Source organism: Diachasmimorpha longicaudata, chromosome 2 (assembly GCF_034640455.1).
Source record: "Diachasmimorpha longicaudata isolate KC_UGA_2023 chromosome 2, iyDiaLong2, whole genome shotgun sequence".
Classification (NCBI taxonomy): Eukaryota; Metazoa; Arthropoda; class Insecta; order Hymenoptera; family Braconidae; genus Diachasmimorpha; species Diachasmimorpha longicaudata.
Window position 1 is genome coordinate 8918356 of NC_087226.1, and position 25691 is coordinate 8944046.

Sequence of the window (25691 nt, forward strand, 5' to 3'; positions counted from 1 at the left end):
TTTTGCTCTAGATATCGGGTATCTGTTGTTGATAGGGACCTAAGGTTGTCAGGGAGACAGTTTCTAGATTATTCTCAGTCGGTTTTTCAACCTCTGTCGGTTAGACGGACATGTCGAAGTTGTCGGGCCGGTATTTTGCGGGGGGGACGTCCGACGCGGGTTTCGAGGTTATAAACATGTAAACTCTGAGAAACATTGGTTTAGAAGTGTTATTGAGAGTTTACCGGGATTGTTGTGAAGGGACAATGAGTGATGTGAAGGGAAGACTGAAGAAATCAGTGTCCAGGGATGAGGTACAGAAATAATTGTTATTATCGGATAAAATAGCTACGTTGTTGTCGCATGAATAAAATTTCTACTCCTGAAAATTCGTTTGTTTGTGTTTCATGTATTGTCATTGTTGTTAAATAAACATCGTTCCTGAAGGGCATTTAGACGGTAGAATGACATATAGTAGGGATTTTTTGAGAAGCATCCCATCGAGAGTTTATTTTTCATGGTGGAATTTATTATTTTTGTAGAGCATTGATTTACTCATAAATGAAAACAAGCAGTCATTTTTTTTTCTCCTTCTAATACATTTATTTCGGGAACGAAAGAATGTTTTACAAGTGTAACTTTGTTGTATATTATTTTAAAAATACAATTTTCTGCAAATCCAATTTTTGTTGCAGGTATCAAGCACTAACTCCAGTACGTCGTCGTTTTCGTCTGATGAGGGCAGTGACAGCGATGGTGACTTGAAGCCCATCAAGGACTACTTAGACAATCGTACAGAAGTGGCAAAACAATTATTTAAATCCGTGAAAATTGAAAAACTCAGGATGATGTTGCCACAGGTTCTCAAGGTCAGTAATTTTACCTCTTCTGTACCCTGGGTCAATATGTATATACATCGCTTGAGAAAACCTTTACATTCCATGAATAATTCCACACAATTTGGCTGGGGAACAGTTATTAATTTTTGTCTTTCTGAGACGTATTAAATTTCTTCCTCTCAAATCGCTAAATTTTCGCCAAATAAATCTGTTCCATTTTCAATATTTGCACGAGGAATATTTTTCTCCGGATATTTCATTTAAGAAATCGCAACAGCGTAATCAACCAACCCCCTTCTTCAATTTCAGAAAATGGAGCTGAGAGAATTGGAGGAGTGGTGTGCGAGCGAGTTGTGTGGTATGTCAAAAGCCCGAATACTATCAATATTGAATGCTACCCCAATGTCAGGTTCCTCCGATACAAGTGATTCCGATGATTCCGGTCCTTCATTGGAGATCATATCAGACACAGAAGAGTGGCTCACTGATGACGATACCAACGTCAAGCAGGAGCCCCTGTCGCCTGGCTCAAAATCAAAAAAATTGAAAAAGCGCAAAAGCAAACCTCCAGGTAAGCAACCTCCGGAGAAAGACAAACCCCGTAAAGGGAAAACTCGTGCTCAAGAGCCTGAAAATATCAAGATAAAAAAAGAGAAGAATGAACCTCCAAAGCAAGAAGGAGAGAGCCTTCTGGACCTCCTGGAGCTGGAGATGCGAGCTCGAGCTATCAGAGCACTGATTCGTAAGGAAGAGGACATCATCCCCAATGCAGATTCCGAACAGAGGATGGCCTCCAACAAGACTGCATTGAAGACAACTCTAAATTCAGTTTTAAACGCGAAAAGTAAAACCGTGGGAGAAAGTTCGAGGGCACTCGCATCAATAGAGACATCTGAGACTCTAGTTGAAAAAATTGGTGAGGACGAGGACGTAGTGCTCCTCGTGAAACCTACTCCGACGATTGAACTGATATCGAGTGACAGTGAATCAGAGAATATAAATGAGCGAGTGAATAAGAAACTGGAGAATGAACGAGCTTCGGAGAAGACTCTCAGGGACACTATTCCCCCACGTGTTGTTGAATTGGAGACTGCGAAGAGTGTAGAAATACATAAAACACTAGCAATAACTGAAGATCTTGGGTCTACGGGGAGTTGTGACCCTCAGTATGAGATTAAAGAAGCTGCAGTTGGATCAAACGAATCGGCAGAGACGGTAAAGCAAACATTGAGAAAATTAAAGAGAAGACGGCAGATACGAACCAGAAGTGAGCCCCTCTCTGAATGTCCTGAAGCAACAGATGTCATATTAGAGGTTGCAAATACGAACAAGGAATCTGAGTCACTTGAGGAGGGGGAATTTGATTCATCTGAGGAGATGAAAATTGAGGGAGGAAAGCAGAGAGCGGAAAAATCTGGGGAGAAAACTGTTCCTCAGAGTGATGATAAATTGAGGGAGTATGAGGAAATAATAGATCTGGATGATTATCCTGATGACATGTACAATATTGAACCGGAGGAGAATGTCTCTCAGGTTGACGAGAAATTAAAGAAAATAGAGGTGTCGAAGGATAAGACAGCTGAGAAGGGGGGCGAGGGGTCAGCGGAAACATGGGCAAGTCGTTATTACCAGACCGACAGTGTTCAGAATGTAATTAAAGAATCTAAAATTCAATCGGAGATAAGAAAACGCCTGCGAGAACGACAGAGGCTATCCAAATTGAATAATTCACCTAAGGAACCTCTGAAAGTAAACGAGGATAATGATGCGAAAGATAAATTCAAACCAACTGGCTCTGTTGACGAGTACTTTGCACTGAAGGGCTCTACTAACAGTGCTGATAGTAATTTATCTCCGTCTCAAAGTAGTGAAACTAAAAACAGTGATGAAGGTCAAGTTGGTGGGAGGGTGGAAGTTACTGGCGGTAAAGAGGAAGTTATTGCTCCTTCTGCCTCGTCCTCGTCATCGAAGAACATGGCGGAGGAAAAGGTGGGGGAATCAATTACTACGAATCTAATAAGGGATGATCAACTATAGATATATTTTTCGTTGTGAAAAAATGGGTACTTTTATTACATGTTAATCGACCCGCTGATCGTAACGATTGTGCGCGAAGACGTAAGTGGATTGTGTTACACGTAATATACTTGAAGAACTCAGACTAGAAAGTCACAGTGCATAATACGTGGATCATTCATTATTACTTTCTCATGGTAATGGCAGTTTTTTTTTTAAATGGAAAATGCAATGTGTTACGGGGACAATGGTTTATATTCTCGAAGGAAGCATTACTAATGTTCTTACATTTTTGTGACGGTCTGAATGTGTTGCAATTTAGTTCACTAGTAATTATGTCTAGCAGTAATCAGATCTTGGTACTCTTTCCATTGACAGATACTTGCTATGACTTACTATGAATCGCCATGACTTGTCGGATCGCAACAATTTAAAAAGACAATGGCGTGTCCCATTAGATTACCTTCACAGCTATCGTGGCCAACATAATTTTCGAATTTACTGATAAAAAAATTATCTCCGAGAGGGGATTTCTAGGGTTAATAAATTTTCTCGCTTGAACAATGCCAGAGGAGTTCTGATATCTCTTCGTTTACGGCCTAAATCGTTCACAATTGGAATTTGCCATACCTCGTTGGCCGTTCTCTATCAGCGAACGTTCCAATGTCTTGGCAATACTGCGATGCCAGATATCGGTGATGATGTTGGCTACCTTTTCGAATAATCCTGACCACGGTCCGAAACCCGTGAGGCTTACTTTGATGTCTCCAATTTTAACGATTTTAATTTTCTCGATTTTTTGAACGCAGGGCCTTTGTGAATAATCGACAGATACCGCGGTGTCCAATTTGATTCCATCAACAGTCACATTGAGTTGACCATTTACATTAACAAGATTTTGTTTTGATACATTATCATCATTGTTGGCAGCATTTTTAAGGTTTCGAACAGTTGACCGTTGAGGAGTAAATTTGTATTGCGGAAATTCCAATTCTATAAGTGGTAGTTTAAAACCCATTGTGAGCTTGAATTTTTCGCCAATTTTCGTCATATTTAGATCGGTATATCTACGGAGTTTCGTCAGGCCACTGCAATAATAAGACGTATAATAATACAATTAACGGGGAAATTAATGAATTATTCGTGAATGAGATTATTCTCACCGAAACTTTCCACCCCTTATCTCCAGAGTGTAGATACCAGATGAACCTCTGTGTGTAATGTTTGGCAAAATCAGTGCACCATCCTTATCCAGAGCATTGCTCACCGTGTTGTTTAGGACTAAATCAATAATTTTATTTGTGAAGTCCTAAAATGTTAGATTTTGTTATTTAAAGCATTATCTTCGTGGGTTATATGAGATATAGATATTCAAAGTCTTATCAAATGACCTGAAATGGCCCGAAATCGAGTCTAACCCCGTGCTCGTCAGGTTTTATTTCCGTCAAGGAAGCAGGCTTTCCGGGGGGTAAGCAAAATTTCCTGTTGTTTGAATCTTGGACTGATTTTTTTAAATCGATTCGCTCAAAATCCTTGCAAACGTGGTACTCGAGACATGTTTCTGCGAATCTTCTAATATTGTTCCTCGCAATTACAGAAGTAGATAATCTAAGGAAAGAGGCCAGGAAAAATGAAATTTCAATCTTCCAGAATGTATCACGGTTTCGAAAACTGTTCCTTTCATCTTGTACATAAAATATTTCTTATGGACTTACAATTTCGATCTTAAATTACGTCTCATGGTCTTGTTCCAGATAATTGCTAGTCAATTTTTTTTATCAGAATTTATTTTTTCTTGTCATGATCACGTTAACGTTTCGACGGATAATGTAAAAATTGAGGCTTACCGTTCTGCGTCAGGAAGCAGCAAAATTAATCGGCAATCGGAAATTACGTGGGTAATATTATCGAGCGGTTCTAGTCGTGCACTTCCCGTTAATATTTCGTTGAAAGAGGCTTTGAATTTTTCACGCTTTGAGTAGTTTTCCACAGGGCCAACGTCTTTTGCGTAGAAACCTTCATTACAGCTACATTAGTATATCTTTTTATCACATTACGCTGATGTGTACTTACCCGCCATGTTGACGGTCACATCCTTTCCCCAAAAAGTAATGAATCCCTTCTCTTCATGTCCATATAACTTCAGATGATCGTAATCTAGGTCCACTTCAAGTTGGACATTAGAAATATTCCTCGTAGAATTTGAATACCGGTCCAAAGTAAAGTTACCATGCCATTTGCATTCTGGAATTACAATCAATTCTATGTTCAATCTGCGATAATAAAAATCAATAACAAATCAGAAACTGGTATACCATTTCAAGATACCCACAGAAACCTTAGAAACCTCAGCTCTCTGGCAAAGTTCAGTGTAATTATTAAATAGTAATTATATATTACAAATGAAAAAATATGAATCTCCCAAGAGTTGTTCTGAGTCTGGAAATTAATTAGGATTATGATACTGGGGAAACCTATCAACCCGACGAGGCTCTAGAGAGGAGTAGGTGGAAACAAATGTATTCAATTTCATGTTGGCCAGATTCGGTTAAGGTGAAATGCGTATATTTGGTGTATGATGAGGTTTCAGGATGATTATCCCTCATCCTGACAACCTTTCATACAAGCCTACCACCCATTGCTTCAAACTTACGGGGGTCAAGTTTCAACTTACGACCACCCTAGCAAAGCTCATCGGGTTATGCTTCCACGCCTCAACCCCTGAACTTCCCGGTGTCGTAATTGACTATCCAATGATCCAATACATCGTTAATAGACTTAATTGCTCTTTGAGCGAGTTGACACTGGAGTCGTATCTTTCGAAAGAACTTCTATATCCTGGTAACTGTTTATCAAACGTAAAAATCGAAATTTGGATTAAGAAGTAGAAGCTTACTGAAAATTTCTGAAGACGTTGCTTTGAGTAGACCGAGAAGTATCAGTACCTTTAGTGGCACGGTCGCCATCATTATTTATATTCTTAAAAAATGATTGACTGAGAGATTGAAAATGAAAAATTCGATGAGAACTAGTTATTGACTGACGACAGTTGGATTTCACACGCACAGTCCAAGTGAATAAATAGTAAAATTAGGTCCCTCATTTATAGACACACAAAATGAGTGACAAGTTCAAATCTGTTCATAATAAATTTATGAGTCAGGGTCTGTCATGCTTTGTTTACATTTCAGGGAACTGAATTATGATTTTTCCACATATTCAATGTCATTATCCATCTGTGTTTATTGTGATGGTTATATGGCCAATACTGTAGGAATATCAAAGTTATTGGCTTGGAAATCTGGGATGGACGATAGCTAATAATGGGCTTCAAGGCTTATTTGACCAATTCAAATATTGATTTTGACATTTTTTATTTACTTTCTTAATAATGAATCATGCGTATTACACCACTCCATAATTCGGTTTATTTTGTTGAATAGTAATTCAAAAGTTTTCTATTTCTACGGTCTCAATATTTCGCAGTAAAATTGTGGAACATTCTCTTCAGTGTTTTTAATTATCGAATGTTCCAACATCTCGGCAACAGCATTATTTTTCAGCGAAATTGACCAAGCCCCCAGGCCTGTGAAATCAGCCCTAATTTCACCCATTTCCGTTATTTCAATTTTTTCTACTTTCTGGATACAAGGCTTCTGTGAGTAGTCAATAGAAATCGCAGCATTCATCTTTAGTTCATTTATAGTTACATTGAGTTGGCCTTCAACAGTGAAAAAAGCATGAGCTAGATATTTTGGGTACTCCATTTCTAGGGCTGGCAGTTCAATGCTGACGGAAAGCGTGAATTTCTGCCCAGTTTTTATGATTTTCCAATTTCCCTGTCTGCGAAGGTCCATCAGACCACTGGAAATATTGCAATTACTGTCAGAAGTTTTAGTGAACAATGACGTAACTTAGTTTTATGGTCTGTCAAGCAAGATCCGCGGTACATTTATTATTCGATCAGTATTTTGACATGACATTTGCAATGACCTATTGGATTCGTTGATGAAAAATGTTTTGTTTATTTGGCAGGTATATTTCTTCACAGTTTCGAAACACAACTGTTAATATCCATTTCTTATTTCCTACTCTGCTATTCATCTATTATACCAGTAATTAATTGGCCTCAGTTGTTTCATTTTTCCATAAACAAACAAGAATACAACAGATTTTCTTACCGAAGTTTTCCTTGAAAAAAATCGATTTTGAAGGTCGAAGCGAAGAATCCTACTCCAGTTGAAAATTCTTGAGTAATATTCGGTAATTTCAATACGCCGTGTTCATCACTTGCTGTTTTCAATCCTTCGTTTAGACCTATATCCATCATTTTATTCCAGAGGTCCTGAAATGTTACCATTTCATTTTATATCTATGAGATGAGAGAAAATTTCGTGTCAAAATACCAAATCATTTGGTAATGTTACTGAATTTGGCCCTCAGGGACAAATGGTCTAATAGAATTTTTTTTCCAGTAACTGCACCATTTTTAGAAAACTTTTTTCTCCGTGAATGAGAAATAACCAATTTAAAACTTGTCAAATTACTTCAAACTCTCCGAATTCCAGCTCAGTCTTATACTGCGCCCCCGCGATCAATTTTGTCAACGAATCGGGCTCTCCGGGTGAAAAACAGAATGGTCTCGTGCTTGATATTTCAATAAAATCTTGGCGATTAATTTGCTGGAGCTCCTGACACATATAGTGCTCCAAACATGTCTCAGCAAATTTTCGAATTCTGTTCCTTGCGACCATGGAAGAGGGCAACCTGCGAAGAGATACGCTTGCCAAATTAACGAAGACTTTAGCAATCTTAGACTTACAATTCGTCGTTAGTAGGTAATAAAACCAATCGGCAGTTGGATATCGAGTAGGTAGCATTATCCATAGGTTCTCGCTCTGCATGTCCAGTCAATTCTTCGTTGAATACCACTCTAACTAGTTCAGGCCAATATTCACCGTCGGAGAAGCCTATATTTCAATTATGTTAGCGTCCAATATAATGTAACGTGGCGTTTGTACTTACCATTCATGTCGACAGTGACGTCCTTTCCCCGGATTGAGATGAATTTTTTATCTCTATATCCATAGAACTCGAGATGATCATAATCCAGTTTAATTTCCAGATCAGCATCATAAACATCTGTTGTTGAACTCGAATACGCGTCTGAGGTGAAATTTCTTGGAAAGTTGCATTCTGCAATTCAGTATGACCATTGATCATAAAACGATTATAAACTTGATTGGTAGTTGAGAAAGATTGATGGCTTACTTAAAACTTCGGGAGAAGTCACTTGGAGTAGAGCGAGAATTATCGATAATTTCCAAACAGCTGTCGCTGTCAACATTATGATCCTTGCAGAAGGATTGACTGAAGAATCCAGGAGGATTTCTTAGCTGATGGAGGTTGAATTTCACACCCACATTTTTCAATGAATATATATCTTTATATATCTTTTTCTATTATTTGTAGAAGCACAGAATGTGGTATACACTGAGTACTGTAAACACTGAATGATACAAACTTTAATACCAAGGTGATTCCCTCAGGGTTTGCTTCATAGTTAGCTCAACTGTAAATCGTGACCTTTCGACGTAATTATCAGTTGTATAATCCACCTGTGTCATTGCAATATTCGTAGCCATTAGTGTAGAGTTTTAAGGTCTTTTTACTGATATAATAGGTAAACATATTGAAATCAGGGTTTTTATAGATTTCTGAGAATGAAAAATTTATGACGAATGATTTAAAGTTTATTCGCCTCAGTGTGATGTTCCGATTTCCTTCAATCATGCAGGATAATACAGATAGTAATTATTAATATTCATCAATTTAATGTCTATGAAAACAATTGCGAAAAAGCCAATAGAATTGATTGACGGAAAACTACAGTTCATTTGAAAAATATAATTTAAAAGAACAAATGATTTCAATCGTTTTATTTCCTCAGACGAGAAACAACATTTTCATTATGGTCTGTATTTCTCGCAATTAAACGTTCCGATGGCCTGTTTAATTATGTTCATCAGCTCAGTTTCCACCATTTGAATAATATCACTCTTCCAAGCGTTGATCATAATATCCAAAATAGATCCAAAAATCGAGTTTAAGGGCCCCAATCCAGTCAGAAAAATCTCTATTTCTCCGAACTCTGCGACTTTTAGTTTATCGATCTTCTGGACACAGGGATTTTTTGAGTAATCGATCGAAGCTGCGGCTTCCAATTTTATTCCAGCAATATTGCCATCGAGCTTGCCGGCGACTTTGACAATCCCGTATTTTATCTGGGAGCGCATGAATGAAAATGAAATTATTTTCAGCTGTAGAACTTAAAAAAACACTTGGCGAGGGAATAGTGTTGTTCGATCCTTTACGGACAGAATAGATAATTCTTTTCTTCCCAGTCGTATCTTTTGATAAAGTATAAATTACCTTGTACTCTGTAAAATGTAATTGTGCGGTTGACAATCCAACGCCACAAGACACCCTAAATGTATTCCCAATTCTCCTGATGCCTACATTTTCACTCCTGTGAAGTGTCCTCAGATCCCTATAAATATTAAACATTAGGTCAGGAGTGTAAAATAATCGGAAGGGATATGTGCTTTGGCCATAAAAGTTCTCATCGATGATCCACCGATGGACACGATCAGCGTACAAGTGGATTCCTCAAACAAAAGGAGTCAGTGGTGGAGATCTCAATTAATACGACGTAGACATAAACGTGATCAATTGCTGCTGTCAATCGACAAGACCCTGGGAATTGTCACTGGAGAATTTCCATAGACTATCGGCGAATGAACTCAGTGGAGAGAACAATCGACTTTATAGGGTGCCAAGCTCACTCTGATAATTCCAGTACGGAGGATGTTGCATCCACCGGTGATGTGCCTGCACCAGCAAATCCTATCATATGGGCATATCTTCAATCTGTGTGGAGACACGCTCAAGGCACACCGTCATTGCATTGGTTGATGAGGAAAGGGTGCAGTGCTCATCCACCACAACGATGTCACAATCTCGATTGCCTTTGAGTCATTTCTCGATCTTGGCACGTCGAGTGATCTCACCGATGGCAATAGACCCCCGTTCCTTTACCTTTGATACAGCTCCCTAAACAATTCGATTGACCAGCGGATCAATACGTTGGCGAGTCCTCATTTTAATGGTCCATTTCAGACAGGGCACCTTCCCTACTCACTTCAATAGACTATAGTGTGATAAAACGTTGCAGTACTTCATGATAAGATAATGCTTTTCATTTTTAAAGCATTTTTTTTTTGCTTTTTTTTTTTCCTGTGTTGAGACCACCCTTGGGGTTGGTCTTTAAAAATCGACAATTATTTCGATGAATTTTTGGGGACAAAATTTTTCAAGGGAAATGCACACCTAGAAGTGAAAAAATATCATTAATTACTAACCGAAATATTCCTCCAGTCGCTTCGAAGCGACCTTTCGTTTGGAAGACGCCTGTGCCAGTTACAAATTCATGAGTGATATTGGGTAAATTCAGAGATCCATTTATCTGGTCCAAATTAGCAATCACTTCGGTGAGCGTGACGTCTACCACCTTGTTTATAATATCCTACCGAGTAATAACCTCAATTTATCGGATTAATTTCTCACCATTTAACCGAGTGAATAATTAACTGAACTACGAGGAATCACCTGGAAACCCCCAAGATCTGCTATGGACTCTGATGGTGCACGTGCTATCAAGTCGGGCAACGAACTCGGCATTCCAGGCGGGAAACAGAATTTTCCATTGTTCGAGCTTTCAATAAATTCCCAATGATTGATGTTCTTGAATCTTTCACACATGTAGGATTCCAAGCATGATTCAGCTAGTCTCCTAATTCCATTTCGTGTAATCATGGGAGTGGATGATCTGAGTAATCGTAACAATATCGTTTATTTGATAGTAACTACAGTAGGAGTCGAGATAATTTTATTTCTATTGCCCCTTCGATTATTATTTGAGCAATCGAACTTTTTATTTATTGAGGAAGAATTACTTCCTGTTCAGAAACCAGATATTTCTCTGTCGTTGATATTGGGAATGGTACTCACTTTTCTTCATTGGTGGGAAGGAATATCAATCGACAATTGTAAACTAAGTACGTTGTGTCATTCAATAGAACTCTTTGCGCATTTCCGGTTATTTCTTCATCGAAAGTCTCCTTGAATGCTCTGGGCTGGGAGTTGATTCCCACGGGCAGATAATTATCCGTATAACTACCTGTAACTTCATTCGTATTAGCCAGGTATTTTATCCCACATCCTCCCTTTGATACGCTTACCGTCGAAATTGATGGTGACATTTCGCCCCCGAACCGCTATGTATTTGTGCCTTCCATAACCGTACAGCTCTAGTTTGTTGTAATCGAATATTATGTTCAAATTTGCGTTATAAACATCCGCTCTTCCATTCGTATATGTGTGCAGAGTGAAATTCGTAGGAACTTCGCAGCCTGTAAATTCATGAGAATGTTAATCATGATTTTTGTAGGAATGGGAAAAATATTTTTCATAAATCATTTTTGCCATGGTTTTGTCCGGAATTCTCAATGAGGAAATTCCTTGAAATTTCAGTGGAAAACTTTCAAAGGCCTACAAGAAATTGATTGCTCACTTAAAAATTCAGTAGCAGCAAAATGTATCAGTGATACTACCACCGACAGTTCTAATACAATAATATTCATCAGCATTCTTCAAGGCAATTGATCAAAATCCTCAACCTAAACGTATTAACCAGTCAAATACAGTCAATTTCCAGATCAACAGCTGCTAATACCTCGAGTAATAATGAGATATTTATTAGCAAGCGTCGATTGGATTTCACCTCCGCAATTTAACTCAAATAAACGTATAATGAAATTGTGTGTTTGATCCAATCCAATCGCATTGCCAGGATCTACGATTCAATTAACGGGGACACAGAATGAGTAACAAGTTCACTACTGTGTGGTAGAACTTCAGATGGTGGATGCAATGCTGTATTCTACCGGTCGGGGAGTTTGTGTTTACGATTCGAGACACGAGGCAATGCAATTAATTACATCTGAGACAGTATACAAATTGTGGCGGTCTAATATGTGATTCACTAACGAGTCACTTGAACTCGAACGAAAGAATTTCAATATATTTTGACAATACGAAATGCTTGACTCAACGAATTCAACTGATTCCATAATTTTTCTCCTTTTGAATCACTAAAACGTTTATTCTTTATCTAATCTCACCGATCCATTTGCTTCCCGAGTGATATACGCTCATTTAATTATTAATGCACGTCAAAACCACCGGAATGGAAACCTACAGCGATAAGAAGTCCAGCAGTGGAAAGTCGATGGAAAGGAGCGAATGTGTGCGAATCGACTCATTCATAGATACCAGAATCTGAGAGATGTCTAGACGCTTATTATCCTGTACAGTCCAAGCCTCAGGATTAATCCAGAGAAAAACTATTCACCTCTTGCGTTAGCTTCCTAGATCATTAAACGTGATTGCACCTTGTGTTGAATAATTACATGAGAAAGCAACAGTTTTACGTTTATCTTCGGGAATTGTAATTTTGTCGATTTTTTAGTTGAGTGGTTTAATTGTCCTTAATACATTCGCTATTTACAAATGGATGAGGCGGCTTGGTAGGCTTGGAAATCTAGGTCAAATGTGTTATTGCATCGGTTGGATAACAATATCTCTCTGAAATGTCGAATATCTTGGAATATATGTTCAAATTTCCATCGCACCTTGTGTCCCACGTCAAAGCACTTGGATTGCAGGAACTTTTCAGTCATTTACAATCCTTGGGACATTTTGTCAGTCTTAATGTCTTAATGTGCCACCTAGGTCATTAAAGAGAAGGCCAAAGTGCGTTAATGAAAGAAAATAATTTTTCCTGGTATGAAAATTTTTCAAAAGACTGAAATTAATTATATTCGCTGGTTAATGCAATGTTTCATTTCATCTCAAACCACAACACTTGAAATAAAGCGCAAAAATCCGGTGGAAAACTCTCGGGCGATTGCCAGTCGCAAGTTAACTTGCGATGAACTTTGCTGGAAATGGAATAAATAAGATCACTCACTTACATTTCCCCCGCTATTCATACATTTTATGAGCATAATAAACGTTCAACATTAGAGGTTACGTGATGGAAGTCGTAGAAGACTGTTCCTGGCTTTTCCATGAAAGTATGTTTGTGTCGATTTTGCCGATCATTTATTCGTCACTCAACTACTTTCAATTTCCATTGAACGGAAACCGTTACGTTCTCGCCCCGGAAACGGCTTCCATGTCTTTCGTAACAGACTGGACCAATAGGTAAAACAACACTTTGCAACGATAAATAATGCCTGACGGCAAAAGCGGGAAATAGTGGATGGAAAAAAAATGAAGAATCCGTACGAAAGAATCGGTTGCATTGTGGGAGAATCACAGTAGAGGTGAATGCTGAAGGATTTCTCAAGTATTTCTTGTTTAATGAGCAGTTCTTGGAATGAATATTTTTCCTTAAACGAAACTTTAATCATTAATACATTTCGCACTTGTCGAATCGAATCGAATTGTCGTGTAGAATTCATATCATTAGTCTAGTGCTGGTCGAAGCTGTCAATCTCATGCCCTCTTAATCCCCCAAATCCTCTGACATCACTTTCATGATGATGCGCGTCGATCACGTGTGAATAAGGCCCCTTGTTAACTATCTCCCCCTTCCCCCTCCCCCCTCGATTGCATAGAGAGCCGGCTAATGCTACTTTCATCGTCTCCTGTATTGCAAGCAAGTTTGGAAATATAATGTCAGTTATTGCATGAAAATTGTCTCAAATTTAGTAATATCAGACGGGAGAATCGCAAAGAGAAATCCTTTTCGTCATTTATCGCTAATGATGGATTAAAACACTAATTTTCAATTAAACGTGAATTGATCGGAGAATTATTGAATGAAGGGTTCGCAGAAATCCTCCACAATTTGTCTGTGCATTTTCGTTATAATTGACCGGTTGATTAATAGTTCCTTAGGTGACGGTCAAAGCCGCTAATCGTATGACCTGTGAACCCCTCAACTCGACATCACCGCCTAATGATTCTCCTTAATCAGGATTGGCTAAGGCTCCTTGATAACTACTGTCACCTTGACTTATTCGGCATTAAACCGAACTGGCATATCACGTTGATGGCCTCCTCCAGTGTGTTAAGAATCAATGTAAACTGTTGTGTAAAAAGTGGCACAAATTGTTTAATGTCGTAAAGGGGAATCGCATGGAGAAATCATGTAGGTTTGAAAAATAATTTTTAATTCAACATAAGTTCATTAATTTTTCGAAAGGGGATCTTTTTGAACCGTCTGCACAGAGATGCAATTAACACATTTTCATTGTGATTTACTAGTTGATAATGAGACTGGTGGTGGGGAGTAATTAATCCCCAAAAGGACCTTTATGATAATGCTCGTTGATGCGGACTGGGTAAAGCTCCTTGATAACTGTTGTCGGCTTGACGGGGTGACGAACCGACTAAGGTATTTTGATAGCCTCCGGTCGATGTAAGTCAGGGAATGTAGTGTCATTAATTGCGTAAAAATTGTCATAAATTTGTCAACGTTACAAAGGATAAACATGGAGAAATATTTTTCTTTATTCATTGGTAACTACAGGTTGAAACAATAATTTTTAATTAAACATGAACTCATTGAAGATTTCTTGAATGAGGGACTCACAGACATCTTCCTCGATCCGTCTGTGTAGAGATCGAAATAATACATTTTTTGTTATAATTTACAATTGGATAATTAGTCTAGTGATGACCGAAGCCACCGAGTTCGTGATCTCCGAACCCCCCGAATCCTCCAAAATCACCTCCGTGATGATGCTCCTTGATCAGAACTGGATAAGGTTCCTTGACGACTACTGGAACCTTGACTGGATAGGGTACCGGTTTGTGAACTGGGTAGGGAACTTTGACGGGCACTTCCACAGGATAAGGCACCTTCACTGGTACCTTAACCGGCACTTTAACTGGGTAGGGAACTGGCTTCTCCACTGGATAGGGTACGTGTTTTTCCACGGTCACGGGATATGGAGCAGGCACATGAACCGGATATGGACGATCAACTGGTACCTTTACGGGAACTTTGACGGGATAGGGTACGTGCTTTTCTACATGAACTGGATAAGGCGCTGGGACTGGCACGTGCTTTGTGATTGTCACTGCCTTGACGTGCTCAACGTGACCGTGGTCACCACCAAAGCCACCACCGAAACTACCACCAAAATCATGACCACCGAATCCACCGAACCCATGATCACCGAGACTCAACTCCAGGCCACGTTTTGGTTTATCCGGGCTTGTTGACTGTTTATCTTCGGATTTTTTCGTGTCTTCAGCGAGGACAGCCACCAATAAACCACACATGAAGAGGACCTGCCGAGAATTTAAGACATTTTAGGAAAATAAAATCTATGGATTTTCACTTTCATGATTACGGCCATTTTTATATGAACATTTCGTTACTGAAGGGAGGTGGCAAATTTAGTGTTAAATAATTTTCTACAGGATTCATTTTTCTCTGCAAAAAATCTCTGAAAATTTTTTTTATATCTGAACGGGTTCCGGAGATATTCAGGCTAAAGGATTGTGAAGACGAAATTTGGGAAACAATTTGTTAACATACGTTCCTTACTCACTTTCAATTTTCCAGTGCTGTCCATGTTGAAAGACTGTGAGCACACTGATTCTCCGGTGGCTACCCCTGCTTTTATACGTACGTGGCTGTCTTAACATTCAGTCCCGTCAAACGACGAAACCAGCCGTGATGGTAGAAAAATTGCAAGAAAGGCGGGCGTCAGAGGAAGTTGATATACGAGAGGAAAGGAATTGTCCATTTGTGTGGGTGTGTGTATGTTTCGGTGGGTTTTCACCGGCTCCTTTGTCCTGTCTCTCCGTGATTATTACTATTTTTCCGTTTATGTTGCGTATACGATTCTGGGTAACTGCTGGTATTTTTTTTTTTTCATTCATTTCAACGGATTTTGTCGCTCCCCATCCCTGACACTCATCACTCCCTCGAATTGTTTCCAGTCTTTCGGCTTTCTCAATGTTTCAGGCTCGTCCCTCATTCCTTTCGCAATCTTTTGTCCAACGCTTTTGTTTTTCCGAAATGTTCACTCTCAGACTCATTATGCAGCATTAGTTAGATTCATTTTGATATGGGAATCCATTAAAATACAGTTTCTCATTGTTCTTGGATAAATACCTTTCGAGAGCTTTGGAGTTATTCGGCAATTATACGAATGATTTATTACTGGGACTTTACGAGGGTCTTTGGGAGTTATAGACTTTTCCGTGGTCAATTATCCAATAACTATCTTCGTTCTGGATTAAGTCGAAAACGATAACTTTTTAACCAAAGCCAGAGGTGTATAATGGTAATCTAGGGAATATAATTCAATTGGATTTTCGACAAATTTTATGTTTCTTCAATACTATTTAGTGGCTGAGGGAGGTACACTCGTAAAACCTATCTTCTATTTGTTATCTTTAAGCAGCTTTAAAAAATTGTCGGATATTTCAATCCATCTACTCAAACATTGAGAAGAAATGAAGTACTTACGAAACCCATCTGAAAAATTTATGTGAATTAAAAGTAGGCCAAACTGTCACAATTTCACAACTAATTAATTTTGCTATCCCTAAGGGATTCTATACCGTGAAAACTTGTCCCAAAAATCGATAACAATTTCTCTATTCACCAGGAAATATCCGAATTAATGCCAAATGGAATAATACCCAGATAAAATCTGTCCTCCAGGGATAGGTTAATATCTCACATAAATTCCGCAAAGCTGCATTCTCACGAGTACCACCAGTAATTACCTACGTGTGCGTGACTCGAATTTGTCGTTGGGGCGGAAAACCAGTGCATTCAAAATGCCCATTCATTGAGTGCATGTACGGTCCCTCTGCCCCCTCCGAAACATACCTTTATATATTGCCCTGAAATATAGAGTTCACGGGGGTAAATCAATGGTGCACAAGTTCACGAGTGCCACGTACAATTCCACACCCTCTCACACCACAATTCCGTTCCTAGCAAATTATCCATCTATTATTATTCATTCGATAAATCAGGACTCAGGAGAAAAAATATGCTCGTTCTTGACGTTTTGATAAAGTTCGAATCCTTCGCGGTCTTTTCAGAGGTGATCGAGTGGAACGGAGACGATTGAGGTTGAATAAAATCTGGATCAGGGGAAATGTTTTAGGTAAATTGAACCAACTCGTTGAGTATAAAATTCCGTGTTTATTTAATAATAGAAATAGAGACTTCAGTTCTGGGGAATAATTGTTTAAATGGTGGAGGAAATTGTAATCGTAGGTGACCTTTTTTTACCGATTAATCGTTTATTAATCTCAGAAAATGTTTTATGTGCATTAAAAAAAATTAAGAAATATGATTTTCACTGCAAATTTCATGGTTTTTCGATGACATTAACAACAATAGCAAGGCTACCACATGTGTCTCTCTTCTCTCCGCATTTCCACTTGGTTTTCATTTTCCTTTTTCCTCCATTCGCACTGAATATCCATCGCTTGTCAGGTTTAGGAAGAGTAATAGAGTGCAGTGTTTTCCGCAGGGGCTTGCATTTCTACTCCACTAGCCACAAATGCATGTGGTCTTACGCAACAGTGGGAAAGGTCTCGAGGCTGTCCACAATATTCTCATGAATAAATTTATGCTGGGATGCATCCTGGGCTCAGTATTTTGACAATAACTTCACAAATATTCGTCATATTATATTTCATAATTCATGAAAATGCCTAATCGATGACAATCCAACGTAACCCTGCGCTTCAGCATTACGCAATCGATGCAATGATAATTATCCTTACATCGCATCAATCTATCTTTTTTTTTAATTAACTGGCTAGCAGGAATCGGTCAATTGCGATGCACAGAGCCGTGTCTGTGCACTGTGTGGCGACGGGAGAAAGTCTCACAGTTCAACGTGCCATTTCGACTAGACCATCGCCCATTAATCCATGGGCTCTTGAGAATTGGATGGTATTGACAACTATACATAGAGAAAACAAATATTGACCGTAGGAATATTGTATGTAAACAAATATAACGGTCCGGGCACAGGTCTCAGGAGTTCAGATTTTCCTCCCATTTGTGTTTTCAAGTTCATGGTAACTATAAATGTGAAATATACTTTCCATATCTGTAATACAAAAGAACCAATTTCAGTATTGGACTCGAAAAAATATTTTTTTAAGCCCAATAATTTTGAAAAATTGCATTACTCAATGATTGACAAATTTGTTATCCGTCAGTCCATAATCTTCCAACTTCTATGAACTTTTTTCTTCGTGCAATCGACTGCCTGACCTTTCACCGCATTAACCGTCGAGTAGTCATGTCAATCTACAATTACTTGAGTTACGAAAACGCGAAAAAAATCACTTGAGCAATTGATCTGTCCGGAAACTGAAAGAAAATCGAGAAACGATGGACAGGGTATCGTTTTTCACGTGGGAGAATATAAGAGAGTACTGTTTACAACTGCCTGGGTGAACACCCTGTGCACTTCCTCCTGGTCTTTACACTCGGCGAAGGATTTTCCGGGGGGATATAGTGCACCAGCGAAAGTCCGTGGTATATATTACGGTGATTGGCACAATGTTGATTCAGTAATCCAGAAACTACCGAGCATCAAACAATGTTGCGTATTAAGGTGAGAGAGTGGTTTATTGATGATAATGTCTATGAAAGGTGTTTTCCCCGCGATAATAGTCTTCGCGTACGTAAGAACATCGTAAAAATCAGGGGATATATGCATTTCGATAGAATTATTATATGCGATGATTAGAGGCTTTATGTAATTATCGTTGTGGCGAAAGAACTAATTTACACTTGTGAACATCGAGCGCACATTATTACGCACTATTGACTCTTTAGAGTATCTTGAATATTTCAGATTCGAGAAAAGAGTGACGTACTGATAACTCACGATAAATATCTTTTGTGGAAAAATCTGGCTACTTTCCAGTATCTCAATTCGTTTTCAATTCGGATATTTTCCATAGGAAACTGTAGATATAAATTTTCTCAGGATTATTAATTAAAATATTTCAATAATGATTTATCGACGGAATTAAGTGAAACCCGGATATCACCAGCGTCCCACATTTTTGAGACTTCGATTACAATTTTTTGCCGATTGCATATGACTTTTCGAATGAATCAAGTTTCACTTTAAAGTTTCGCGAATTGTAATGAAGATAAATAGATTTATCATCCACTGATTCCGGAATTTCCTTAATGGTAATGCTCGGGAATTGAAGGGATAAAAGTCGATGGGGTTGAAATGCCTGTTGCCGTGATATACAATTTATTCCATTCATTAGACGTTAATCTTCCTGGGTCTGGCCGCAACGATAGGCGGTGACTCGACGAAGAGCAATGACGGCAAGACAAAACGTGGACTTGAGCTTGGCGATCACTCGGATTTTGGTGACTTTGGTGGACATGGATTAGGTGGTCTCGGGGGTGGTTTTGGAAATACACTGGCAGCTGGTGGTCTTGGTGGTGACAGCGGGCACATCTCGTCCATCACCATCCATCGGGAAGTGCCAGTGCCAGTTCCCGCACCCTATCCAGTGGAGAAACAAGTTCCAGTGCCATACGCTGTTCCAGTAAAAGTTCCGGTGGACAGACCTGTTCCGTATCACGTGCCTGCACCCTATCCGGTGCCAGTGGAAAAGCACGTGCCTGTACCCGTGGAGAAACCCGTGCCTTATCCTGTCAAAGTACCAGTTAAAGTTCCCTATGAGGTGCCCTATCCCGTGGAGGTTCCAGTTAAGGTCCTCTATCCGGTTCACAAGGAGGTGCCCTATCCAGTGAAAGTTCCATACGTGGTAAAGGAATCTTATCCTGTATTTGTTCATGCCCATGATGAGCATCAGGGTGGATATGCTGCAGGTTTTGGCTATGGGGGACACGATTTTGGTCATGGTGGCTTTGGTCATCATCATTAGCTGTTAAATTCAAATTCTGTTATTAAGATTTTGATATTAGGTTCATTGAATTGTAGTATTTGAAAAATGTTGATTAAGAAATCACTATGTTGAATTATCTGACAAATGACACAGCAACGATGAGGAGTGAAATTAATATATTCAATCTCCTGCATTTATTTCAAAGTAATTCACTTGAATAATTGAAGGTGAAGGTGGAAAATAAATTGAGACTTCTCAACGATGTTGAATTGATTCGTTTAGTATTCAGTTCAATGATTACAACCCCTTTGATCCTTCGCAGAAATGATTTTACACTGTCTTAGACTATATCATTTATATAAGATTCTATTGCTAAAGTCGTCAGAGATTTCGTTCGATACTACTTCGTGGCTTCGTTTTATGGCCGACCGTGTATCTTAGTCTGTGAAAGTTTCTTGTATTGTATTGTGAAAAATGAGATGGTTGTGAAGTTAGAACGTTAAATTCTCTGGCGTAATCACCGCAAAAGCTAGTGATGACGAATGAAATGGATATATTCAGAATCTCGTAGATTTATTCCAAACTAATTCACTCGAATAATTAAAGGTGAAGATGGGAAAATATACTGAGACTTTCCAACGATGTTGAATTAATTCGTTTAGTATTCAGTTCAATGACTACAGATTCAACCTCTTTGATCCTTCCCAGAGTTCATTTTATGCTCCTTTTTTAATCAAATTTATGTGTAGTTCTATTATTCTGAGTTCTCTTTGGGGTCGAAAACTTCACTTTGATTATTCATTCGACTTCAACTGCATTTGTTTCTTCAATAATTGCATGCGCAATTAGGGCATGTATGGTTTCGACATATTTTTTAATTTTAAACATTGTAAAATTTATTCCTCCGTTTCTTGCTTTGATGTGGCGACCACTTGGAACAACTACTTCCGCAAGAGGATGTATGCTGTATCCTTTGTATTTTCCTCAACGTCGAGGGAGAAATGACGTAATAGGTGCAAACAGAAACGCTTCCGGGACAGCGTATCCAACTTGTCTCCAATTCATTCAATTCTCCATGATTCTGGATTATCGGAGAATCCAATATAGAACGACCAGAATACGTACGGTCAATATTCAGAGTTACCCAAACCACTCAATTGCTGTATGCAATCGTAATAATCCCTCAAACTCGATGATAGAATTTCAGGTCAAATGGGGTTGGGAAATTAATTAACGAATGTAAATCTGGAATCATGAGGTATGATGAGGTGAAAAGTAATGCTTTGGAGGATGTGCTTGCACTTCATTTCGTATGTTCCACTGTATTTGGGGCAAAGGTTCAATCAAATCCAGTGGTGAGTGGGTGCGACGAAGAATTTCCAAATAGACGGATGGGTATTGATTATCAATATGCTCTCTCAGGGATAATATTTCGGGGCAAATGGAATTAGAGGGGCTGGGGTGGGCGGTAATAACCCGCATAATCTCGGGGTTAATGACGAAAGATTTATGCCCGTGGCAGGTGTGGGGGTGTACCACCCCTCGTTATCTGGTTAGTCCATTGAAAGGGAATACTCGATCCATTTCCACAGATCTTGATTGTTCGCTATTGATTTCGTTTGTTTTCAGTAGAATGTGTTGAAAAAATATTTAGGAAGTTGAAAGAAGAAAAATGTTTCGTGCATATCATATCCTCAGGGCATGCTAAATAGAACCGGAAGAGGTAGTACTTGTTCTAGTCATTTTTGTACGTGGTGCAGGCGAATACGGTGAAAATCATAAATATTTTGGCAAATTATGTCCAGGAATTCGAGGGATTCGCGAGACGGAATCCCATTGCTCCATGCAATAACCACTCGACATTCAGTGTTTCTACTTATTGCATTATCTCATACTGTCATAACGAAGGTTTTATTAATAATAGTGGTTTATAGTAGAACGCTTTCACAGGAGATTGTTATCTGAAAAATGGTGAATAGTACTTCCGGTGTTTATGTAAATTTATGACTTTCTTTAGTGCTGCGGTAACTGGTAACAGTTAAACCAGTTGCAAGGTAATACTATTATTGACCAGTAAGAGGATTACGGTGGTGACTTTTTCTGTTGAGTATAATGTTTATGGCATGGGAAAATAATTGCAGATATTAAAATTATCTTCATGGACTTGACTGAAAAGGAAAATTCACTATTCTAGAACATCGCTTTATAATTTCGTACAGGAGAACTAATTACGACAAATCATTCGGAAAATTTGCCCACTTGATATGATAAAAAAAAGGGTAAATTGTTGTACTTTTCTAATTTTTAAATTCCTTTTTCTATTCACTTGGCTTGAAAGGTGGATGAAAAACCCGAACGTGAAGGGTATAACGTACAATGTTAAACCGCACTTGCGACCCAAGTGGGGACAAGTGCGAGTGAAATATTAACCTTCCCTTTAAATAATGACCACGAATATCTCCCTGTCCACCACCTTAGTTCATTTCGGGCCAGTGCATTCGCTTTAGGATTCACGCTACACTCACTTCACCCCGAGAGTATCCCAGAGCAGTTACAATATAATGCAAACTCCTCAGTGCCTCGGAGTATAAAATAGAGAGCAAATGGAATAACTGACACACAGGTAGTCCCACTCATTTCAATCGCTCTCTCTTGTGTCATCCTTTCTCTCTTTTTCCCTCTCTCTCTCCCTTCGTTACGCTGGTACAATAACAATGAGTGTTGTAATGAACCTTCCTCTTTGCCTCGCTTTTATCGCCGGCTAGACCGCACTCCACCTCTTTTCAGCGTATTACAGGAGTTAGGAGTATTAACAATGCTGATTTTTACCTTTATTTTTTCAATTTTCATCTCATTGTCACGTTGTGCCGTAATTTCATGGGAACATTTTTCGGCAAATCCGGTTAGTGCGGTACTTCCATTAGAATGAAAAGACGAAGGATGACGACGCGGCTTTTTAAGTGAGATGTGTGTCAAATCTGACCAAGTAAAAAATTCAGAATCAGAATGAAACTGACTTAATAACAATTTCGTATTTTAAATAATCACTCGACCGATTGTGAGTTCCGCACGCCGTATCTGAATTTCCCACTTCGAATGCGCACCTATGGCAATTGTATTTTAAGTGAATAATTTAATTCATGTGCTTGTGCTTTTATAGACAGATAGATATGAGAAATACCACGCGCCAAAATTCATTAACTTGATTAACCAAAATCCAATAACTTTGGTGCGCAGCAAGGAAATTGGACACATTTTGATGGTGCAGGGCAGTTTGAGGAGAATAACCGATAATGTTGGAGCACTCGTGGTAGTGCTAGTGAAAGTTCAATGGAACACTATATTTTTAGCAATAACAAGACGAGTATTTCCTGGCTCACCCGACTTTCAATTAGAACCGGAATATCCAGGAAAATTACGTTCCGTTTTCAATTAATTAAAAATCCAACAATATTTTTTATATTTTTTCAAACCTTCCACAGTCGGCTCCGTAATTAGTAGTTAATGAATAAATAAATGACCGTCTCATGAATAACAGATGCAAATCTGTAATTAGCCTGGACTAATTGTCTCATTTTCGATCAAGCTATTAATTAATAATACATCATGAGGCCGCTTGATTCTCCACCAAATTTATGTACAACAAAACCAACAAATCGAAGTCATCGATTGTATGATAGCGGCTTTACCAATGAGGCGGAGGGAAACACCGGAAATGGGAAGTTAACGTTATTTGCTAAAAACCATATAGAGGGATGAATTTTCCTGAAGGGGCTGGCACACAGTTCCCCAGCCTTCATAAAATACTTCCACCCTCATCCAAATCCACGTCGCTCCTCTTAACAGAATAATTGTTGATTGGCCCGCTCAGCTGTCCCTCTTCCCCTAATTACTTTATCGCGCCCGCTCGCTATATGCGACAGATCGATCTCCCGATTGGCCATTAGAATGCTCACATTTCACACACATCGCGAGGCACTTTTCCGGTATTTCAAAGAACTCTGAGAAGTTTTAAGAGGCAATGGCACCGCCTCAACAAAATAAACTCCATAAAAATTGCCAGACATCATTGTCAATTAATATTATCAATTTTTATTTGATTTATATTTAATCTCCGATTACTTTCCGTAGACGTGTTGTTTAATCCACTTATACTTCAACTACAATATTACAAATACACACATAGGTACTAACAGCCTCAGCTTGAGGCGGTATTTCAATCTATAGACACAGACTTATGTAACTTTGCTTCACCTGTAACCTCTTGCAGTCATGAATAATGTATTCTACTAGCGAGCAAAATATTCTATTCTGTTCTATGAATGAACATTAATTTAGTGATGAAATTTAAAATTCTCTTCGATGATACTTGCACTCGACACATTGATACGAACCACCTAGTCTCGTACGAGCGGTCGAAATTATTCAAATGATACCCGCATCGGCGAATTTTCCCCGTCCAAAAGCTTTAGAGTCGGTTAGGGAAAGCGTTGGCGTTTGTCCAGGGCCACAGGCTAGGCTATACCCTGGCACTCTCGTACAAGCCCCGGTTGAGCCGCGATACTTCACGAGTGGATTATTGTAATGGTAAATTATTGGACGTTAAATCTACGTCATGGAGCCCCGTCTTTTATCGAAGCGCCCGGGAACAAGAGCTTGCAGACACTTCACCCGGACGTGTCATTCATCCTCCCTTCCTCGATTTTTTCATCCCCCTGAAGATATATTATACTTTTTTTTTTATTTTCTATTCTATGCATGAAAGGGTGAATGGTGGGAGGGGGAGGGGCATCGTTCGTATCGTACCCTTTTCATACTGATGAATTATCAAAATTCATGGGGTGAGACGAATAGAGAACAAAAATGTGGTTGATATGCGGAATTTACCATCCAATGTCTGCAAAGTTTTTTACGTGATGAATAGGTAGAAGGGGGAAAGGAGGAAGAGCTAGAAGAGGGGGGGGGGGGGAGTGTTGGTGACAGGGGTCATTTGCATCGTTACAAAATGTTGAGTGAAATTTTTAGGGCAGCTCGTGAAAATTTTTATTATGTAGTTTCATTGGAATGTTGAGAAAAATCAATAAAAATGGTGGAGTTAAATTCAATTGTTCCCCAAAAATTAATACAATGATAGAAGAATCGGACTGATATTATACGCAGGTTCGATTATTATTATCTAATGGCACAGTTAAATAACGATAACTGAACCATTCATTGGTAGATATCGAACAGTTTAATTGAGAGATTACGGTTCAGCCAACTGGACGACTTGGTAATAAATACTGAATCGACAGTTGGAGTCATAAATGGATTCTGGGGTTTTAAAACAGTGATTGTGGCTTGGAACTTGGGCCTGTCTAGATTTCAAAATGGATAGTTGAGTAAGCTTCTAAAAAGAACGAACAGTTGATGGATTGGCAATAGTCTGTTATTCTCGATTATTCAATTAACTCAACATTAACTCTAATTCGTCACTAACAATCCACCATTTAATCCAAGTAATCCAAAAAATCGGGTCTTCTCGTTCTTTAAAAATTTGGTACTTCACTAAACATTCAGTGAAAATAAAAACTCAATGTTTTTCATCCTCTCGAAATGATGTCCCCCACAGTTTATCCATGAAACTTGAATTTTCCTAACAACAAAGTTTTCACAATTTACATTTTACGTGCTTTAAATTTAATACTCGAGCATTTTTTTTTTGTTTTTTTTCCAGTTCGTTCCACTACCATAAAACATGGCATGAAGGGGTCCTGACAATTTGGTGCTCCCATGCCACTCCAAAGGGCCAGTCACCTCGCATCAGGCATGACTCCTCCTTCACCCGCCTGCCCTGGAAATAAAACTCCCCCA

The 25691-nt window shown here is 38.8% G+C and overlaps 5 protein-coding genes across 7 annotated transcripts; 2 read left to right on the plus strand and 3 right to left on the minus strand.

Moving 5' to 3' along the window:
- The first annotated feature begins 139 nt into the window (after window positions 1-139).
- LOC135172689 (titin homolog) lies at window positions 140-25691 on the plus strand. 2 transcript variants are annotated; one of them, XM_064138952.1, is made up of 4 exons: window positions 140-293; window positions 675-848; window positions 1128-2807; window positions 25555-25691. In XM_064138952.1, the coding sequence occupies exons 1-4, from the start codon at window positions 246-248 to the stop codon at window positions 25570-25572; spliced, it is 1920 nt and encodes a 639-aa protein (XP_063995022.1). In that variant the 5' UTR covers window positions 140-245; the 3' UTR covers window positions 25573-25691. The 2 variants fall into 2 exon arrangements, with proteins under 2 accessions (XP_063995022.1, XP_063995021.1); XM_064138951.1 differs by lacking the exon at window positions 25555-25691 and having other exon boundaries at window positions 1128-5140.
- LOC135172706 (uncharacterized) lies at window positions 4960-8524 on the minus strand. Its single transcript, XM_064138984.1, has 7 exons — window positions 8106-8524; window positions 7860-8030; window positions 7657-7804; window positions 7382-7601; window positions 7016-7179; window positions 6545-6698; window positions 4960-5078 (listed from the first exon to the last, which is right to left on the minus strand). Exons 1-7 carry the CDS (start codon window positions 8179-8181, stop codon window positions 4992-4994), a joined length of 1020 nt encoding a protein of 339 aa, XP_063995054.1. The 5' UTR covers window positions 8182-8524; the 3' UTR covers window positions 4960-4991.
- Window positions 8646-12027, minus strand: LOC135172704 (uncharacterized). Of its 2 annotated transcripts, XM_064138981.1 has the most exons (8): window positions 11629-12027; window positions 11467-11572; window positions 11135-11305; window positions 10905-11079; window positions 10503-10722; window positions 10256-10419; window positions 9267-9384; window positions 8646-9118 (listed from the first exon to the last, which is right to left on the minus strand). In XM_064138981.1, exons 2-8 carry the CDS (start codon window positions 11540-11542, stop codon window positions 8804-8806), a joined length of 1239 nt encoding a protein of 412 aa, XP_063995051.1. In that variant the 5' UTR covers window positions 11543-11572; window positions 11629-12027; the 3' UTR covers window positions 8646-8803. The 2 variants fall into 2 exon arrangements, with proteins under 2 accessions (XP_063995051.1, XP_063995052.1); XM_064138982.1 differs by having other exon boundaries at window positions 10905-11073; window positions 11467-12027.
- LOC135172718 (uncharacterized) lies at window positions 14451-15646 on the minus strand. The gene is made up of 2 exons (XM_064139015.1): window positions 15524-15646; window positions 14451-15260 (listed from the first exon to the last, which is right to left on the minus strand). Exons 1-2 carry the CDS (start codon window positions 15545-15547, stop codon window positions 14634-14636), a joined length of 651 nt encoding a protein of 216 aa, XP_063995085.1. The 5' UTR covers window positions 15548-15646; the 3' UTR covers window positions 14451-14633.
- LOC135172583 (chorion protein S38-like) lies at window positions 18349-20111 on the plus strand. Its single transcript, XM_064138729.1, has 3 exons — window positions 18349-18410; window positions 18532-18574; window positions 19248-20111. Exons 1-3 carry the CDS (start codon window positions 18349-18351, stop codon window positions 19875-19877), a joined length of 735 nt encoding a protein of 244 aa, XP_063994799.1. The 3' UTR covers window positions 19878-20111.

Bases quoted from the DNA above. Each gene is read 5' to 3' on its own strand.
- LOC135172718 (XM_064139015.1), bottom strand. From the start codon at position 15,547: ATGGACAGCACTGGAAAATTGAAA. The intron at 15,261-15,523 runs GTGAGTAAGGAA...AATTCTCGGCAG, and splicing joins ACAGCACTGGAAAATTGAAA to GTCCTCTTCATGTGTGGTTT.
- LOC135172706 (XM_064138984.1), bottom strand. From the start codon at position 8,181: ATGTTGACAGCGACAGCTGTTTGGAAATTATCGATAATTCTCGCTCTA. The intron at 8,031-8,105 runs GTAAGCCATCAA...ACTGAATTGCAG, and splicing joins GACTTCTCCCGAAGTTTTAA to AATGCAACTTTCCAAGAAAT. The intron at 7,602-7,656 runs GTAAGTCTAAGA...ATCTCTTCGCAG, and splicing joins TTACCTACTAACGACGAATT to GTTGCCCTCTTCCATGGTCG.
- LOC135172583 (XM_064138729.1), top strand. From the start codon at position 18,349: ATGGACAGGGTATCGTTTTTCACGTGGGAGAATATAAGAGAGTACTGT. The intron at 18,411-18,531 runs GTGAACACCCTG...ATGTTGATTCAG, and splicing joins TACTGTTTACAACTGCCTGG to TAATCCAGAAACTACCGAGC. The intron at 18,575-19,247 runs GTGAGAGAGTGG...TCCATTCATTAG, and splicing joins AAACAATGTTGCGTATTAAG to ACGTTAATCTTCCTGGGTCT.
- LOC135172689 (XM_064138951.1), top strand. From the start codon at position 246: ATGAGTGATGTGAAGGGAAGACTGAAGAAATCAGTGTCCAGGGATGAG. The intron at 294-674 runs GTACAGAAATAA...TTTTTGTTGCAG, and splicing joins AATCAGTGTCCAGGGATGAG to GTATCAAGCACTAACTCCAG. The intron at 849-1,127 runs GTCAGTAATTTT...CTTCAATTTCAG, and splicing joins TGTTGCCACAGGTTCTCAAG to AAAATGGAGCTGAGAGAATT.
- LOC135172704 (XM_064138981.1), bottom strand. From the start codon at position 11,542: ATGCTGATGAATATTATTGTATTAGAACTGTCGGTGGTAGTATCACTG. The intron at 11,080-11,134 runs GTAAGCGTATCA...ATACGAATGAAG, and splicing joins TGTCACCATCAATTTCGACG to TTACAGGTAGTTATACGGAT. The intron at 10,420-10,502 runs GTGATTCCTCGT...ATTACTCGGTAG, and splicing joins CAGATCTTGGGGGTTTCCAG to GATATTATAAACAAGGTGGT.